Raw genomic sequence first — 18,786 nt, forward strand, 5'->3', positions numbered from 1 at the left:
GCTGGGAACTCTGCTCAGGGTCCTTCGGGCTGCTGTCAATGAAGCTGGGCTGTGTGCTCACCTGGAGCTTGAGGTCCTCTTCCAAACCCATTCAGGTTGTTAGCAGAATCCAGTTCCTTGCAGTTGTAGAGCAAAGGCCCTCAGCTACTAGAAGCTGCCCATCTCCATTGCTGGTTCACAATAAGGAGCTTCTTCAATGTCAATAGAAGAGCAGCTCTCTTGCTTCAAGTCTCTCGCTTAGAGAAGGCCTGGCGTCTGTCTGGAGTCGGTCTCCTCTCTAAACATATCCCTTTGATCCTGTGGATCCTCCATTTTATCATCTTTTCCTCTGATACCAGCTATAAAAACACATTATGCAAAGGGAATTCTTCTTTCTTGATAACTTGTTGGTAACTGTCACCCAATAATTATTTACTAGGTACTAATACTATACCTGCTTCACAAATGAAGAAATGAGAACTTCCTTACTTCACAAGCAGTATTAGCTAAATAGATCTGCGATTCAAGACAGCTGGAGAGGGGACAGTTGGGTAGCCTGTGTCCTGCTCAGAGTGAATAAAAAAGCAGCAGCAGGAGCAGCAGCTGGAGAGAGTTGACCTTCTTTGTAGAGGTGGATATGTGGGTGATGTCAACCTGGGGTGTCCTCTGAAATGTGAGGAAATCTCACTGGTCCCTGCCATTCAAACCAGATCTCCAGGACAGAGACAATGAGAGCATGTCTAGGGTGAGGCTCTTGTTAAAATGGAGAACCTATGAATGCCACACTGGAATGCAAGAGGGATTATGAAGAACAAAACCTGATGCATTTTTCCTATAACCTCATATTTGTGGAGTGCAGGAATTAGAAGCAATAGCAACTCCATTAGCTAGCAGAACAATTCAGAAATATCCTAATAGGAACAAATGGTAAACCCCAGCTTACAAAGTGAAATTCAATAGTAATACATAGAAGGTTCTGCCTTTGGACCGGTTTTAAAAAAAAATGTGGTAAAAATACATAACATTGTTTAGTTTCTATTTTTGTTGTTAATCCCCACCTAAGGATATTTTCCCATTGACTTTTGAGAAAATGGGAGGGAGGGGGAGAGACAGAGACATCTATGTGAGAGAGATGCATTGAGCATTGTCCTCCTGTGCATCGAAAGGTTGTGGGTTAATTCCCTGGTGAGGGTACATATCTAGGTTGCAGGTTCGATCCCCAGTTGGGGCATGTGCAGGAGGCAACTGATCCATGTTTCTCGTATTGATGTTTCTCTCTCTTTCCCTCTCAAAAAAATTAATATGCTTCTAAAGCCTTGCTTTGGAGGAACAAAATTGTTTTGATTAAAGGAAGGTCAGGTCACAAAAAATATTTCTAGACTTAATTTTCATGCAAAATGAAATTGGCTTTATTGAATTCAGGGGAGTGGGGCTGGGGAGGGGAGCATAATTTTATAGCTTGGATTTCTTCCTTCCGCAGTCATTCATGAGTTTCTCATACTTGATCCTGAAATTAAATTGAGGGCCAAATGAGCAGCATAGATGGGCCACATGAAATCCAATGGGAGATCAAAACTTTCCCTAGGTGTTTATTTGAAAAGGTAATTATAGTAGCAGGATCATTTCTGCCAGCCTCTTTCCTAACAATTCTATGGAAAGGTTCAGGAACAGCTTTATAGTTCTCTAACATAAAACCCAAGGATTCCATTTTCTCCACATCCTCACCAACACTCAGGGAGAAGGCAGGGGAGGTGGGTGGGAAGAGATCAACCAATGAACTTGTATGCATATGGACACAGACAATAGGGTGGTGAAAGCCTGGGGTGAGGGTGAAGGTGAAGGTGGGCTAGAAGTCAATCGTGGGGGGGGGGGGAGGGAGAAGGGGAAATGTGTAATACTTTTAACAATAAGTATTAAAACAAAACAAAACAAAAACAAAAACAAAAAACCCAAGGAGACTCTACTGAGGTGTTTCCCCTAAGCTCTCAGTTTAGAGTTTCTCAGATGCTTGGATGTTATTGGGACTGTACATTTTTGGAGACCATAAACTTTATTTTGTAACTTCACAAAGAGAATGCATAGTACTAAAAATAAGATAGCATTCTCTTAAGAGTTTTCCAAAACTGAGTAACCATGCTTACTATCCACAGGGCTTCAAGTTTTACAGAGGTAAAGAAACCTGCCAACCTTTCCTGAACCTCTTATTAGAAACTAGAGGCCCGTTGCACGAAGATTTGTGCAAGCATAGGCCTTCCTTCCCCTGGCTTCGCTCCCGGCCGCCTCCAAGTCTTCACTCCTGGCTGCAGCACTGCTCCTGTAGCTCCCTCCGCCCCCCACCCCGCCTTCCCCCTCATAGCAGGCGTCCTGTCCTGCCACTCCAACAAAGGGGTTAATTTGCATAACCACTCCTGATTGGCTGACGGGCACTGCGGAGGTACAATTTGCTTATTTCTTTTTTATTAGTGTAGACAAGGGAAATATCCAACGGTTTGAACTGGCTGCCTATATCATCTATATTACCTTTTACAAGTGATCTTTTCCCCTTTGTACATCATCAGCTATGTGTATTTATGCTTTTGATGAAACATGAAATTATTTTAACCCTTTGCACTTGCTTGCTTTTTTCTTAATTCCTTTATTCTAATGCTAACCGTGTCGAGTCACACTCGACATCCGAGTGCAAAAGGTTAATTTTGATTTCAATGTCTCTTTCATAAGAAATCTATATACCTTAAACCAAAATGATAAGCTATAAGAATTTCAAAAGAATGGGAAAAAATATCCTAAGTAGATTGGATTGATCACCAATTTTAAACTAACTGAAAAATATTTCATACTCCACTGATTTCCTTTAAAGTAAAATACAATACTTCCTCCATACCCAGAAATAAATTTTCTCAGTGGTCAAAAAAAATAATTGTGTATCTTTCTTTTTGTAACAATTCTTTTCACCCTGAATTTCATAAAATCACACAACTTTAAATAGCATTAGTTTATTACCTAGTCACTGTGGTTACTTAAAACAATCTAGATATATACAAAAATGTGGAATTTTTTAAAAATGTTGATTGATAAAAATATTACATAGCTGCTAATGGGATTTTTTTTAAACAGCAAATTTAATGCTTAAAAGTTTAGTTCTATTTATAGCAATGTTTGTGTTTAAATTTTTTTAGAAGTATATATACATTTAAGTCCAAAGAGGTCATAAAAAAATTATAAAATAAATATGTAGGAAATTTTAGAATTTCATGGATTTTAGTAAACTAATGATTCTTTAATGAATAAGAAAAAAAAAACTTTAGTTTTATGGATACAATTCTGTACTGAGTAAATTACCCTTAACACATAATTTTTAATGGTTTAAAATTTTAGGGTAGTTACTAAAAATAAGAAAGTTTTGATGGTTTGCTACATGATACTTATTAAAATAAAGTCTGTTATGGGTGTAGGCCTTGACTGCAAATCACTCAACTTCATATAAACTAAAAATGCCCTTTCTATATTCTCAAAAGATTTGAATTATTACTCTTTTATTCAAATTTTGAACTTTATCATTACCAAAAGTTCTAATGAAGAGTCCTTGTTATTTCATTTCAATTTTCCAATATTTTAGAAGAAAACTTGAGCTATTAATTTAAGTGCAAAACTTTTTGCTATTAGTTTTTAACATTATATTATGTATCATGTTACTCCTCTTGGTAACAAAATTTCCTTATTCAACTTTGTGTTACAATAACATTAAAAGATGTTTTAAATTAACTAGAGTAGAAAAAATACTAGTGCATATAATAATACCTGTTGCACTTGTAGTACTTCAATATAAAAGCAGACAATCAAGTTTAGATCATTGACAAATCAATTGTTCTTTGTGGCTTACTTCCTTTTCTAAAATTATAGTTTGTGTATCTAATTCGAGGTAAAGTAGTTGAAAAATGTAATAATTATATCTATTTTATGTATTCCAATAATATTGACTGAAAAATTGATTGAAATCAATAAAAATGATGTGAAATACAATGTAAAATTACATGTATTGAAATGACATTGTAAAGTTACAATGCCAAAATATTTTAAAATCAACTATGAATAAAGGGAACACCAAGGCTTATCTTAAAGAAGCTGTTTGTCATTCTTTTTTTTAGAGATTACAATACATACAATAAATGAATTTTATCAAAATACAGCACATTTCTTCTACTATATCCATAAAAATCAATTCCTATGTAAATAGTACTGAAAATCAACAAAAATGAGTTAAAATTTACAAAGAGTTGTTAAAGGGTTTCAAACAATATTATTAAAACTATACACAGCACAATAACCAATTGGTAACATCTTGAAAGAAGTGCAATATTTGAGTTCACATCTTTCTGAAAGTACTACCTATTTACTCTGACTAGCAAAAAGGAATTGGAGTCTAACTCACTTTTGCAAAATAATGTTGATTGCTGTTTTTGCTAGTCCTATGAAAGTCTTAATTAAAACAAGGTTGAAGAACAACGAATAACAGATTAAAAATTCCAAAATTATATTTCTTAGTAATTAAAAATGAATTGCAATAGTTGAATATTGCTCTAATGAAAGGCTCTAGATCAGCTTTGAATAAAAACAGTTATTGGTCTTCTATGGCACATTTTTATGGTCCAAGTATCCATGCATTCATTCTTACCATTGCATATTACTCAATTTTTATTTGATTACATACAAAACAAAAACAAAATTTTGTTTGGATAAACAAAATTAATAAACTTCTACCCAATATTTCTTACACCAATGACAACAAAGGCAGTTGGTGGTAAAACACTATTACACTGATACACTTAGAAACCCTTTAAAGACTCTGAAGTGTCAAGTTCACATTTAATGTTACCTGTAGGAACAGCCCTTTATTTGAACACCTTTACACACTGGTAGGCCCAAAGGACCCATCCCTTTGCTCTACAACCCTCCACAGCAATGCTCTATCACTGTGCCAGTTTCACAAACTTGCTTTGGTTTCCTAGCTCCATGCGTACTTTCCTTTTCCTTTACCAAGGCAATGTGAGGCCAAACAAAAGCAAGAGGCTTTCCTAAATCTTCTTACATTTTGTGTCATAGCAACACAATCTTAAAACTGGCCATTTTAGTTTCCTTTGCTGCTTAAAATAAAAATTATAAATTAAGATTAAAATGGAGTACTACTTATAAAACAAATCGCAAATATCATTTGCCCAAAAAAAAAAAAAAAAAAAAAAAAATCAAGGTATTTCCGTATCACAGAAAAAGCATGGACATTCATCTACAGTAGTTAAAAATTTCCTGTGATTAAAAAATGGAAAATCGAATCACCAGTAGGAAATTTATCTAGTTTATGACAAGGACAGATCCTGTGGAGCTCATAAAATGCAATCATCGTCTTTTTTATTTCTTTAAAAAGACATTACATTTTTATTGCATTATTCTGTTAATAAAAACACATGGACAGATAGCTGTTTTTTCATTCTTTGCTTTCAGGTTTTTACAGGAATTAACTTAATCAGGCCTTGGAAAGTGAATCCACCAGCACCACCTTCACCTGCTCACTCTGCGATTCAATATGCACATAGCAAAAGCCAACACTTCAAATCTCTTGCCCACATTAAAAAAAAAAAGTTTCAGCAGAAAAACATTAATAATCAGTTGAATAAAAATAAGGGCTTAAGAGCTATGAGACAGCTAGCTCTGCCATCTGTCTCTGGGCTACAATCAAGGCTAACAAGAGCCTTGCACAGAGTTCAGTCTGTGTATGAAATCCAAAAATAAACCTACAATCTATACAAAAACAACATACGTTTGTTTTTGTAGCCTTGATTGCTATGTTTTTAAAAAAACCTAACAAGAAGTCTTATATGGTTTAAATTCAACAGTTTTCCCTATATACTGTACAGTGGTTCTTTCCCTCTAGCTACAAGTTCCATTATTTCATTAATGTACAAATTTGAAATACTTTTTTGAGTTCTTCTTTATATATAAAAATAGTCAAAATATTAATTTCCCCTGCAAATATCTTCCAATAAATCTTGCTGTCTTCCCCCTTTTTTTGTCCACAGTTCTTATGAGGAAACCTCTCGTACAATGATGAGTTCTACTGTGTTCTGGAAAGTTTTTAGCAAGGACACTGCTTGTCCATGTTCAATATTAATGAAACTGTAGCCATTAGCCTAGAAGAAAAAAAGAAAAATATTAAAAAAAAATTTTCATAGTAATTTACTTGCAGAAAATAAGAAAGATTTTGGCAATTGAAAACAACATTGAGACTCCTGAGCACTAAAATAGAATCTCTGAAGGTGGACTCAAGGAACCTATATATTCAGATGATTCCTACATAACAGCCAGTGCCAGGAATACTTGTCAAAGACACAGTGCTGTCAGTGTTGTGTGTATGCACTACCGTGCAACTGAAGTCACCAAGTTGCAGGGGTAACAGATCAAGAACACGATACTTCCTATAATTTAGCCTAAATGTTTATTGAGGTCTTACTGGTGTGCCAGACACACAGTTTTAAGTGCTCCCATGAATTAACTGCTGTAATTCTCCTAATTAAACAAAGATTCTTTCATCACCTTATTTTAGAGACGTTACCATTTCTGAAGTAAAATAAAATGCTAAAATATATCAAACATGTATTAAAAATATCAGTATGATTTTCCACAGTACAAGGTGGGAAATTATTTAAACTATGAAAGCATTAGAGTAGCCTATAGGAAATATCACTCTTTTTATCCATAAATATTTAAAGATAAACTTCACAAAATGCTTATTTTCAAATCAGGCATTTAATAATTTCTTGATGAGAAGACAGATTAGTTACAAAGTAAAAAGTAAAGAAAATAATAAAAAGATGTATTTTAGTTACCTGAATAATTTTATCACCTGGTTGCAATAATTTTGATGCTGGTCCTTCAGGCTGTACCCTTGTTACAAATATACCCTTTAATAACAACAACAAAAAATTATTTAATGGGAAGCAGTATGCATAAATAACAGAGTACCAAGAAGCAATCTTCCTCAGTATGCAAACATTTGAATTGTGAGGATTTCTCCTTGTCTTCTCTGAAAACATTGTGACAACCAACCCTATTATTATTATTATTTTATATCCTCATCCAAGGAGTGAGTATATTTTTTCCATTGATTTTTTTAGAAAGATTGTAAAGGCGGGGGGAGGGGAAGAGAGAGGTAGAGAAAAAAAAAAACATAGAGATAGAGAGAGAAACATCCATGTGAAAGAGACACATCGATTGGTTGCCTCCCACCCATGCCCCGAGCAGGGGTGGGGATCAAACCCGTCACCCTCTGGTGAGCAGGCCGGCACTCTAACCACGGAGCACACTGGCAGGGCAACCCAACTCTATTATTTTTATTTTTGCCTCTGATAATTCAGCATAGTTATTTCTGTTTAAGTGATGAAGTTACTTCTATAGATGTACAGAAAAATAATTACAAAGTTAAAAAACACTTCACAGTATGAGGAACATTTGAAATATTTGGTTAAATTTGTATTCCTCAAACAATTAAACTGATCACATTTCAAAACAAAAAGCTGAACAATACCAAAGGAAATAAAAAGGTGATGTCTGTCTAGATTTACAGAAATACATGTTAGGTTTTTACATATGTACTAGAGGCTCAATGCACAAAATTTGTGCACGGATAGGGTCCTTAGGCCTGGCTGGTGATCAGGGCCTATCTGTAGGGTGACCGGTGGGGTGGTTGGGGGTCCCTGCTGGCACCCACTTTGGCTGGCCTGGGGCCTGTGGGCAGCTCCTGCATTGAGCGTCTAACCCTGGTGGTCAGTGCGCGTCATAGTGACAAGTCATTCCACCATTCAGTCAATTTGCATATAGGCTTTTATTATATAGGATAAGAGGTATTAATAGTGAATAAAACTTTATGGGTTTTTCAAAGGATATATAAATAAAACTCACATCATCATCAGGTCTGAATGGGTTTCCTCTTCCACCAACACCTCCTGATATGCTAAATCCAAGTTCTGGATCCTTTTCAACTCTCACTCGAATCTGAGATATGAAAATAAGGTAAGTTGCAACACAGTAACACCCATAGTTAAGTATTGGTATATTAAGTTGTAACAAACATAACTATGTAGGTATTCATCTAAAACAAATATTTGGGCAGATGAAGTGAAACTATGACATGGAATATTATGTTAATGAGTTAGTGGGTTAACAGCACAGCTAGGATTATAAAGCAAGGCTCATAACTTAATCTATTGGTGTTTTATGAGAATAGGCAACCAATTAATGTTAACCCTATTGTATTTTTTAGACATGGGTCTTAAAGACATATAGCATAAAACATGTACATTATTAGTTTCTGAAACCTCTACATTACATAGCATCTCTGTCTATTGAGCATTACATAGATCCAAAATGAATAAAGCATTTGTTCTCTAAGTTTCTATTAATATCATTTTATCAATAAGCTATCAAAATATATGACTATATGATTAGCAACTTTTTTTAAAAAAGTACTCTGTAAGATTTAATTCTCAAAGCAGTTTAGAGACTAAAGTCAATTTTCACAAGCTGAGTGTCAAATAACAATAGCAAACCACAACATGCCAATTCAAGTTTAATGGAGACATCTGTAATACTGTCAACAATAAAAAATATATATATTAAAAAAAGTTTAATGGCCTATTTATATTCTTAAAGAAGGTCTGCTTTCATTAACCAGTTTGAGGAATATAACCACCTTAGGAAAGGAAGCAAATCATGCCTAAAACACTACATCCTATGTCAATTAATGAGAATGGGGGTTGGGGTCATAAAGTCAAAATAAACCACAAAGTTTAACACTTTATAAACTTATCAGGAAACAAGACCTTTAAACACAAAATGGTTAAAAAAAAAAACTATGTTAAAATTCTATATGGATTTATTGCTAATAATTAAATAACCTATAAAATACATTAAAAGCTTAGTCTCATATTTCAAATATTCTTGATCATTCTTACCTCTTGCCTTGCCAGCTCATGGCCTTGTCTAGGAGAACAATGGGGCTGTGTATATGGCGGCTGGTGGGCCACTTTCAGCATCAAGTAATCAATTAGTTGTTCTCTAGAGGGATGCCTTGCCACAGATGCCTGAGGAATGGGGTGATGTATTTGACTATAATTTGCCTGAGGCCTGAGAGGCTGGCCCATCTGTCCATTACTCAAAGGCATCTAAGAAAAACATGAAGTGTCTTAAAATGACCAATAATGATGTCTTAATACAAATAGTTGGATTTTCTTCTTGGAGCATATCAAAAGCACTAGAGGTTAACATTCTAAATCACAGTGTCATGCCACTTATACTATTTTTTCTAATTTTACACTAAAAAAAGTTTATGTTTTAATTCTAAACTTGCCTGAGTGCTTGATGATAGAATGACTTTTCAAAGATTTTAAATGAAAGTAAATCATATCTACATTTTAAATTATTTGCTTTTCTATATGATATAAATACACCTATTATTCTCACATAACCAAATGTTAAAATGGTAAACAGTATGCCAAAATTTTTAAATTTAAGTAAGCCCATTAAAAGGGTATCCTTTCCTATACTATCTTTAATTTCTCACATGCACATAAAACATGCATTTGCCAATGGTTTTTCTTTAAAACTAAAGTAATTTTTTGCTAAAATATCTTCCTAATCCTGTATCTTTTCTATCTTTATTACTTTCTTTCCAGAATTAACAAGCCAATTCAGTTATGCCGTATTGTGTATCAGTTAGCAATTTTAAAACTCTCTAAATATTAATTCCATATAACAGTAACTACAAAAATGAAGCTTTGACATACTATTTTACTTTTGACATGCTAAACAAAATACTTGAGACTATTTTGGTGTTTTAAAAGAATTATCTTCATTTTAACATCTTTCATTTTTAGAGACTAAATCTGAATTTAAAATCACCTTTGTAGCATTTGGCTAATAGCTTATTCTGTTAGTGAGGAACCTGTGTGGCAAATAAGGTTACATTTGTATTGTAAATATTTGCATGTGAAAGATTCTGATTGGAAGAGGAAATAAATATATTTAAGCTATTCAGTCATTTAAAACATCACTGTTGATTATTAATAAAAGATGACCTCATCCACAAGGAAACCATGGAAAAATTGTGAGGGAAATATTTGAACCCCACTTTCCCAAAATTATCCAAAAGTAGAAAAATTGGAAATGCTTTTCTCTGTAAACCTTGCTTTGGTAAAGATGATTTTCACTTTTTAAGAGTCCTGTTTTTCACTGTGTTATATTTGAGAAGCTAGTTAATTCTGTAGACTGGAAACGTATGTGAGTGTTTTATGACAGATGATATTAGTACAAAGATGTCAGTATTCCCTGAAAAATCTTTTATTGGGTATTTACCACTTGATCACTGTAGATTTGAAGTGATTAATCTTCTTAGGAGTACTTAAGTAGTTGTGCTTTACTTTATTACTTACACACAACTTGGTAGACAGCACTTGCTTTTCTCCATGTTTATATCATTTTTTTCCTATGTGCAGATTCAATACTTTTCTCCTGTGGAGAATTCTCCAGACAATAATTACTTCTGACCCATTCTTAAGGCTCCTTGACACCCTAGATACTTGTTAGTGCCTGACTTTCTACATCAATGCTAAACGTACTCATGTAATATATTAAGCTATGTATAATATACAGGTGGCTCAGAGCAATAAAAAGCATAAAACAAACTCAACAACATAAACCATACAATGGATTTTAAAATGAAAAAAAAAACAAAACAAAAAAACAAAAACAAAACAAAACCGGGTAACAGAGCTCAACTAAAAGAAAAACCAAAAAGTGATAGATACATATGAAGTTAAATGTTATGTGGCTGTGTTTCTACTCTCAAGAACAATATAAAAATTTATATTATACATAACTATGCTTCATAATTATATCTGGTTATACTAGGATATGGAACTAGTTAAGAAAAAGAAGAGCATACTAAAGAAAATAATTATCGCCCTAGCCGGTTTGGCTCAGTGGATAGAGCGTCGGCCTGCGAACTGAAAGGTCCCAGGTTCAATTCCAGTCAAGGGCATATGCCGGGGTTGTGGGCTCGATTCCCAGTGGGGGACTTGCAGGAGGCAGCCGATCCATGATTCTCTCTCATCATAGATGTTTCTATCTCTCTCTCCCTCTTCCTTCCTCTCTGAAATCAATAAATATATATATTAAAAAAAGAAAAGAATTATCTATCTGACATTGGTAACAGAAAAGTAAACTCCAAATGTCACTTTAAATGAGTGACACTTTAGCTATAAAATTAGTAAGAATAAACCATCATCTATTCTATCACATACAAAAGCCTTTTTAATTACTTTTAGTTACATTTAAAGTATTTTAATATGCTCCTAGTAATAGTAAAACAATCTCAAATGAAGAATTTACGGTAGGTTCAAGTTTAACTCTTTAAATAGGTTTCTCATGAATGCCAAAATCCCTCTGATTCAAATGATAAAATAAGTAGGTAATATTATAGAAATGCAAAAAAATACAACAAAATAATTCACCAGTGTAGGAAAAAAATCATGGAATAAATTGAAAAATAGCAGAATACAATTTTCTATTTTTCAATTATTTTAAAAATAAATCCCTACTAATAACTAAGCAAGGGAGGAAAGTAAGTTCTCAAAAAAGTATTTTCAGTGTTAAAGCATCTATGATATTTCTAGTTCAAAAGCCACAAACATAGTAAGCTCACAGATACCACTTTATTTCCTGAGCACCTACTTTCAAGCTGTCTGGAGGAACATCTTTGTGACTAAGTGTAGCTGACGAGTAGCTGTGCTGTCCTGAAATGAATATATCATCTTGACAAGGATCTCCTGGACAGGATGTCTGGGGATGCTTCAAGTTAGGGGAAAATAAAGAGTAAACAAGTAATGATCTTTAAGATGTACAACCAAAATGATGATGACACTTGAGAGATTAGGAAAAAAATAGCGCTACAGAAAGATGAAGAACCAAATAAAACATTAACATCACAACTGCCATCAATCTGAGTACCTTTATGACTGATGTTAACTAAACTGATCATGGTAATCATTTTGCAATATATATGTACATATATAAAATTATCAAGATATACACCTTGGACTAATACAATGTTATGTCAATTATACCTCAATAAAACTGGAAAAAAACAAACAAACTAGCACTTTTAGTCGTCTTCCAAAGTTAATGTCAAAATGTTCTTTTTTTTTCTGACCAGGGCTGGGGATTGAGCCTACAACCCAGGTACATGTCCTTGACTGGAATCGAACCCGGGACCCTTCAGTCAGCAGGCCAACGCTCTATCAACTGAGCCAAACCAGCTAGGGCTGTTTGTTCTTATAATATATAAAACATATATACTGATACACAATGTTATTTCTTTATAATGCTTTTAGTTTTATTTACAATAATAGCTAGCTTTGAACACTTTGAGCAACACTCTTAATCCAATTAAGAGTCCCAAATTTTAAGAGCAACTAAAATATACTCCTGTTGAGAACAACAAAAAGTTTTTTGGTAAAAAAATTACCTGATGTTCTTTCAACAGCATAGTATCACCGAGGATTTTCTTTTAAATGATGAGCAGTACCAATAAACATACTATTAAATAAAACTTATTTTACACTAATTTTATCATACTAATATTAGTCAGGTCCATATTTTCAAAAGCACTGGTTTGGGGAAATGTATTTAAAAAGAACTAACCAGAATTCCTATTTTTATATGTCAAGTGATACCCTTATATTATACCTTATCTCACTGACAGCTTTAGATTAAAAGTAGACTCAATTTCATTATCTTGAACATTTCTTGTAAATATGCCGGGATGCAAGATACCTAAAATTTTCATTTTAATTTCATTCTAAATACACTTAGCTATATTTTAGAACACTAGAGAAATTGTTACTTTCAAAACAGTACATGGCTAGCAATATAAATATGCAAATTACATCATCATGTTGAAAAATAATCTGAATCTACTTCATTATGATATGCCACAGGATACATATAAACCCAAGGGCTTATAATGTAATCTTAGAAACTGTATCTGCAACAGATCTATCATGTACTGTTAGTTGCTAGTTCAAACCATGGCTTAGCATTTTTAGATGTAGTTTGGTCTAATTTTGTGTATTTATTCAATGAAAACTTTATGTTCCTTCTTCATTCTTCAGATGTGCTTTCAGAATGCATAAAAATCAACTATGTTTACCGTATTTTCCGGCGTATAAGACTTTCCTGGGTTAAAAAATCATTTTATATGCCAGAAAATACGGTAGTCCAATATATCTAATGCATTATATCTAATCCCATCAATATAGTCCAATATACCGTATTTTCCGGCATATAAAACGACTTTTTAACACAGGAAAATCTTATATACCCAGTCGTCTTATACGCTGGAAAGTACGGAATTTAATCTTTAAAAGAACAAGTATAATTGAAAAAGTAAAATGCAACAACAGACTCAAAGGCTCTGAATTTAAGAATAACAAGCAAAAAATATTACTATAAGAATTTGTAAAGAACAACTGTTCCAGATGACTATAAGATTACCCCTGAGTTAATAAAGGCCCCTGTCTTTACTTTGTGACTTCAGCTGGAATACTGCCAGAAATGCAGGGTTTAATAGCCATCACCCTTCTCTCTCCCTGTTTCAATCTGATAAATTACAAAATGTTTACTGCCACTATAACATAACATGGAAACCAAGTGGTGTCGGGTGACAGAAGGCAAAGCAAGATGAATGAGACACAGTTAGAGCCAAGCTCCTATCCTAGAACAAACCAGGAATATATTAAGAGGGGGTGAGGGTGGGAAGAGTGGATGCTCAGGAAAAAGCAAAGCACCCCAAAGTAAGCAGAGTCAACATAGAAATAAAACTGAGGAGGGGATAAAATAAGGTCTTACAGGAGAAAGGTCTTTTCAGGATAGGAGGGGCAGAGGAATTTATTTGAAGGCTATGCTACTACCTCAAGTTATTAGGAAGAGAAAACCTTAAAACAGAGCCAGGCCAAAGTTGTTCTGTTCCTTCTCCTTCTCTATTCTTACACCCTATCCTTAATTTTCACTATTAAAAGAATAAACCTTTCATTTTCACCATGAATGACTATGGCTGAAATGTGGGTAATAAAGAATTTGCGTTTTGTCTTTTCATTGTACTTATTACAATTTCTCAGCCTCAATTTTAATCATATTTAGCTACTTATGATCAAACTTGGTTCCATTTAGTTCTTAGTGCTTTTTTGGGCCAATACTCAATCACTAACATGAAAATTACTGTTCCCCACAACTCCTCTATGGATTACATATGGCACAGTCTTAAAATCTTGAGTTTAGGGAGAGTAAGCTAGTTTTAAGAGAAAAAGCACTAAAAATAATAATTTTTAACCCTCTGTTATTTCTATTGCTCACCCATTTTTACATAAAAAAGAGTTAACTACATCCTTAGTTATGAACATAGAAACCTAAGAGATAAAGACTAAATCAGCTGTGCAGCAAGTTTTAGCACTAAGCCATGGTGGAACTGGGAGGTAACAAGAGAGCTAACCCCACAGCAAATTTTATTTTCCAGAAATGTCAAAACATTAAAATGTGGGATTTATTTCTCTTCTGTGCACTAAAAGTACTGGTTTACTACAGGTACTCACTCGAAAAATGTGCCCACCAGAACCTCTTCCGTCTGCAACACTCAAGGCAAGACTGCCTTGGCTGCCATGCAGATCCCTAGAGCTGCCACAGTGAAAGCTGCTTACAGCAGTAAAATTGGAACTAAAGGACCTTGACAGCATGCTCTGAATAAAGAGGGGATAGATTTAACAGATTAGTGTAGCATGCAAAATTCACAAGACATGTTATGTATAGATGCATTTACAAGTAAGCCCAATACCACACAGAAATATCATGCAACATGGAATTTCAGTGCCATTGAAAGAAACTGGCACTATTTACCATATAGATACATGACAACATACAAATATACACACAAATTACATGTAATCCCACCATTTAAGTTCAGACATATCTGTATAAGCTATACATGGGACACAAACTAATTCCTCTCTAAAGATAAATTTTACCAACAACCAGTTATTTCTAAGTCAAAATAAATTTCTAGAGTCTGCTTTATTTTATAGAAGTTATCTTATTAAATAAATGCAGAGTTTAAATATTTAATATAGCACAAATTATATTTGGCAAAACATATTAGGCTCTTGGCCATTGCAAAAGTTTATTATAAATACAGAATTTTAGGATATAACATTTAAAAGGCTCCCACTGCTCTATAATTACCAAAATAAAAACAAAAACTAGAAAGTGCACATATAAAAACTTTCTCCCATCCAAATAAATAGATATTAAAAAACATTATATTTTAGGAGTTAGTAGTGCCTTTTGCTGCTTAAATACAAAGAACCATTGATAGAATCCTTCCAAATATTGAGTTTATGTAAATGTCTACTCACTAATCCTAGGGCTGCCTGAAAAATGTACCTCAATAAATGCACTGCCTGATTCTCATTATTCCTGCTTCTTTACTTCCAGAGTCATTAACTGCTGTTCTTTCATGTTTATGCTTTCAGTCATGTCCCTGAATATTGAGAGTCTGATGGTAAAACTGAGAGAAACCATATTTTGAGCATGGCTTGTAATGAAGAAATATGGAATGACATTATAAGAAGCATTTCTATGTTACTCTTAGGGAATAAACACCTTCTCCAGATTATGAAATTGATATCTACTATTAAGAAACATTAACATGACATTCCAGAATGAAACGGATCTACAAAATTACAAGGTACACTTTTAGTTATTTTGTGGATTTTAAAATAATGACTAAAGAAAAAGCTAAACTTAATAGGCGAGGCCTGTACTTTTCCAAACAATTTCACGATAAATAAGGATTTAGCAGAGGCAATTCAGAGGTTCCATAAACAGCTGATCAGAATGTAAAAAGGAAGAAATTATACACACAGTTACATACACAAATGGTTTGTTTTAACATGTTGTTAACTTGAGTGGACTGACTGACCCTGTTTAAGGATATGCAGATTTCAAAAAAAGCCTATTTATTATGCCATCTTTGAACATATATGACGTTTTGTAAATACTTCACTGAATAAGAGAGCTTATGCTCAGAACAGGTCTGGTTTTTAATTCAGGCTTGTGCTCAGACACTTATATAAAACTGCACTCCATCACAACACATGGAAACACTGAGCAGACCAGTGCTGGGCAAAAGTCCTGAGCACTGTTGTTCATTATATGCAAACAGTTGCATAAGAGTAGATGAACATGAAAATTATCATGTTGTGTTAATTTTTAATCATATCTGGTTGAGTGCTTACATATCTAAGTTTTTTAATTTAATAAGTAATATTAGCAAATGCTGACATTTAATAATTCAACGTTGAAATAAAAATTTTATTCATTGTCAGTGTTGTTAAATTCTACTTATAAATAAATCTTGAGATTTTTGAAATCTATTTTATATGTGTGGATTCTAGGTAGTTTGTTGGAGTGGGAGAGGTGTGACTACCGCAACGTTTCAAAACCAAGTAAGGGTCAATAACTTATCTATTTCTGTATTATTAATAAACTACCAGCTGGGCAAAGTAGCAACTTTTGATTTGGGGACTTACCTCTAAAGGTAGGAAAGGCATTGTGAAATTCCCTAAAGAAGTTTTTCAAATGTCCACCATGACATCAGAATTATGTTTGGGGGAGGAAAGGGGAATCATAGAGGAGCAAATAGAGATCTTTCATCAACCTCCACCATTGTCAATCATTACTTTCAAGTTTGGAGTGTACATCACATTTCCCTGTGCATTTCCTAGTTTCACTTAAATTCTCATTTCTAAATTACCAGTGGGCAGCAAAACCGAGACACTACTTTCATGTACTCTCCAAGCAACCATATGGCAAATTTCTAAATATAAAAAGCAGAGAGGCACAGTGAACAATGTAGTGGCTGCTACTTGCTTCCATTTACTAAAGTCCAGCACTCTGTGTCAGACATGAAAGTAATGGGAGAAGAGCCATCAGAGATGTCAACTAATATTTAGTATAGTATAGTATAGTATAGTATAGTATAGTATAGTATAGTATAGTATAATATCGTATTAGTATAGTATAGTATAATATTGTATTAGTATAGTATAGTATAATATTGTATTAGTATAGTATAGTATAATACAGTATTAGTATTAGTATTAGTATTAGTATTAGTATTAGTATTAGTATTAGTATTAGTATAGTATAGTAAACAAACTCATCTCATCCTCCAAATCTGCTATTGCTCCTCTATGTTCAGTAGTAGTTACTGGCATTCCTCAAAATCAGTTATTCCAGGCACCAATCTCAAGTTTAATTTCTTGATTCAATGACTGATTACAGGAATATTACAATCAAAAGTAAATTCTTATCAAGTCTATTTCAGAACTGCCTCTTAAATTCATTTCTTTGCCTCAATTCCACTGATACATTCTCATGTATTTTCTGGACTACTACTAGATGTCTTCATCACCCAGTCAACTTAACTCTGTAGCCTCTCCTCCTCGAACCCAGTTCCACACCAGAAGTTTATTTATAAAACAGCTATATTACTCCTCTGCTTAAATTTGTCAGCAAAAACATACAAGTTCAAAGAACCTCAACTGTATGTACAAAGTTATAGCTGAAACATAATAAATAGATGAGAATGAAGTTACCTAACCTTACAGATGGCTTAGTTATTTAAAGTTGAGAGGACAGCATTGCATAGAGCTAACAATTACAGGCAGAGATGCAATATGGATTGATATAAGGTACTAATTATATTTTAGGTATTTATTTCTAAAAAATTTGACTTAAGAAATTTTTAAAAATAATGACTAATTGAGGTTGTATATTTTTAAAAAAACAGTATCTTATATTTAATAAACAGAGGTAAGATAATTCTTGGGTAAAATCCACTGAGAGGTATCAAGCTAAATCCTAAAGAAAGAATATGCCTTATACATTTGAGCACAGAACTGTGACACTAATATATCAGTTTTACAGGATATTTTAAAAATTATAACTCCTTTCAAAAAACAAACATCTACACACTATAGTAGAGCCAGACAAGTGAGTTTAAACAGGTCACAAATGCAATTCGAAAAGAGTAAATGCCATGCCAGAAGCCATCTGTGTCAGTGACAGTGTTAGTCATACAACTGGGGAAAAAAATCTTAGATGAAATATTTACATTTATAGTACATCTGTTTTTCTGTTAACTGTACAATAAACTGCTTATTTTTTGCATACATATTTACATAATCAACAATTATTAATAGATGACAAGAGGTCAGAAATTCTAAACAGAGGTACACATGTATATACATGTATTATTCATAGTATGTGTGGCACAATCTAAAAGACATGTACAAAAATATAGAAAATAAATGTAAGCCTATCAAAAAATACTGGGGAATATGAGATGGGAGAGAAACTTATACTACCATCTCAATTGTTCCAAGTCTGACAAGTTGGAACTTGGAACTCTATTGTCAGCACCAAGGAAAAACTCCTAGAATATAAGTATATAGGGTGTCCTCCAAAAATGTATACACATTTCAACAGCTGATAGCTCAATTTTGAAAATGAAATGTATTTTAATATACACTGCCATTATAATTATTCAAAGTGTATGCATACATTTTTAAGGACATCCTATATATTCAATAATCCAGAGTATCTTGTTTCACCTTGATTAAAAAAAAAAAATGCCAAATTTTTAAAGGA

At 33.5% G+C, this 18,786-nt stretch overlaps 1 protein-coding gene across 8 annotated transcripts in view; it reads right to left on the reverse strand.

Moving 5' to 3' along the window:
* Window positions 1–2,956: 2,956 nt before the first annotated feature.
* Window positions 2,957–18,786, reverse strand: part of ERBIN (erbb2 interacting protein) — a 112,276-nt gene continuing 96,446 nt past the window's right edge. For 4 of the 8 annotated variants that reach the window (XM_054715210.1, XM_054715212.1, XM_054715211.1 and 1 more), the window contains 6 exons: window positions 14,673–14,816; window positions 11,758–11,874; window positions 8,982–9,191; window positions 7,930–8,022; window positions 6,858–6,932; window positions 2,957–6,161 (listed from right to left, as the gene is read on the reverse strand). In XM_054715210.1, coding sequence (XP_054571185.1) covers window positions 6,054–6,161; window positions 6,858–6,932; window positions 7,930–8,022; window positions 8,982–9,191; window positions 11,758–11,874; window positions 14,673–14,816 — 747 coding nt within the window. In that variant the 3' untranslated portion in view covers window positions 2,957–6,053. The remainder of the gene's footprint in view (window positions 6,162–6,857; window positions 6,933–7,929; window positions 8,023–8,981; window positions 9,192–11,757; window positions 11,875–14,672; window positions 14,817–18,786) is intronic. The other 4 variants (XM_028139549.2, XM_008161880.3, XM_008161882.3 and 1 more) reach the window with 4 other exon arrangements.

This window comes from Eptesicus fuscus, chromosome 4 (assembly GCF_027574615.1).
Source record: "Eptesicus fuscus isolate TK198812 chromosome 4, DD_ASM_mEF_20220401, whole genome shotgun sequence".
NCBI classification, from domain to species: domain Eukaryota; kingdom Metazoa; phylum Chordata; class Mammalia; order Chiroptera; family Vespertilionidae; genus Eptesicus; species Eptesicus fuscus.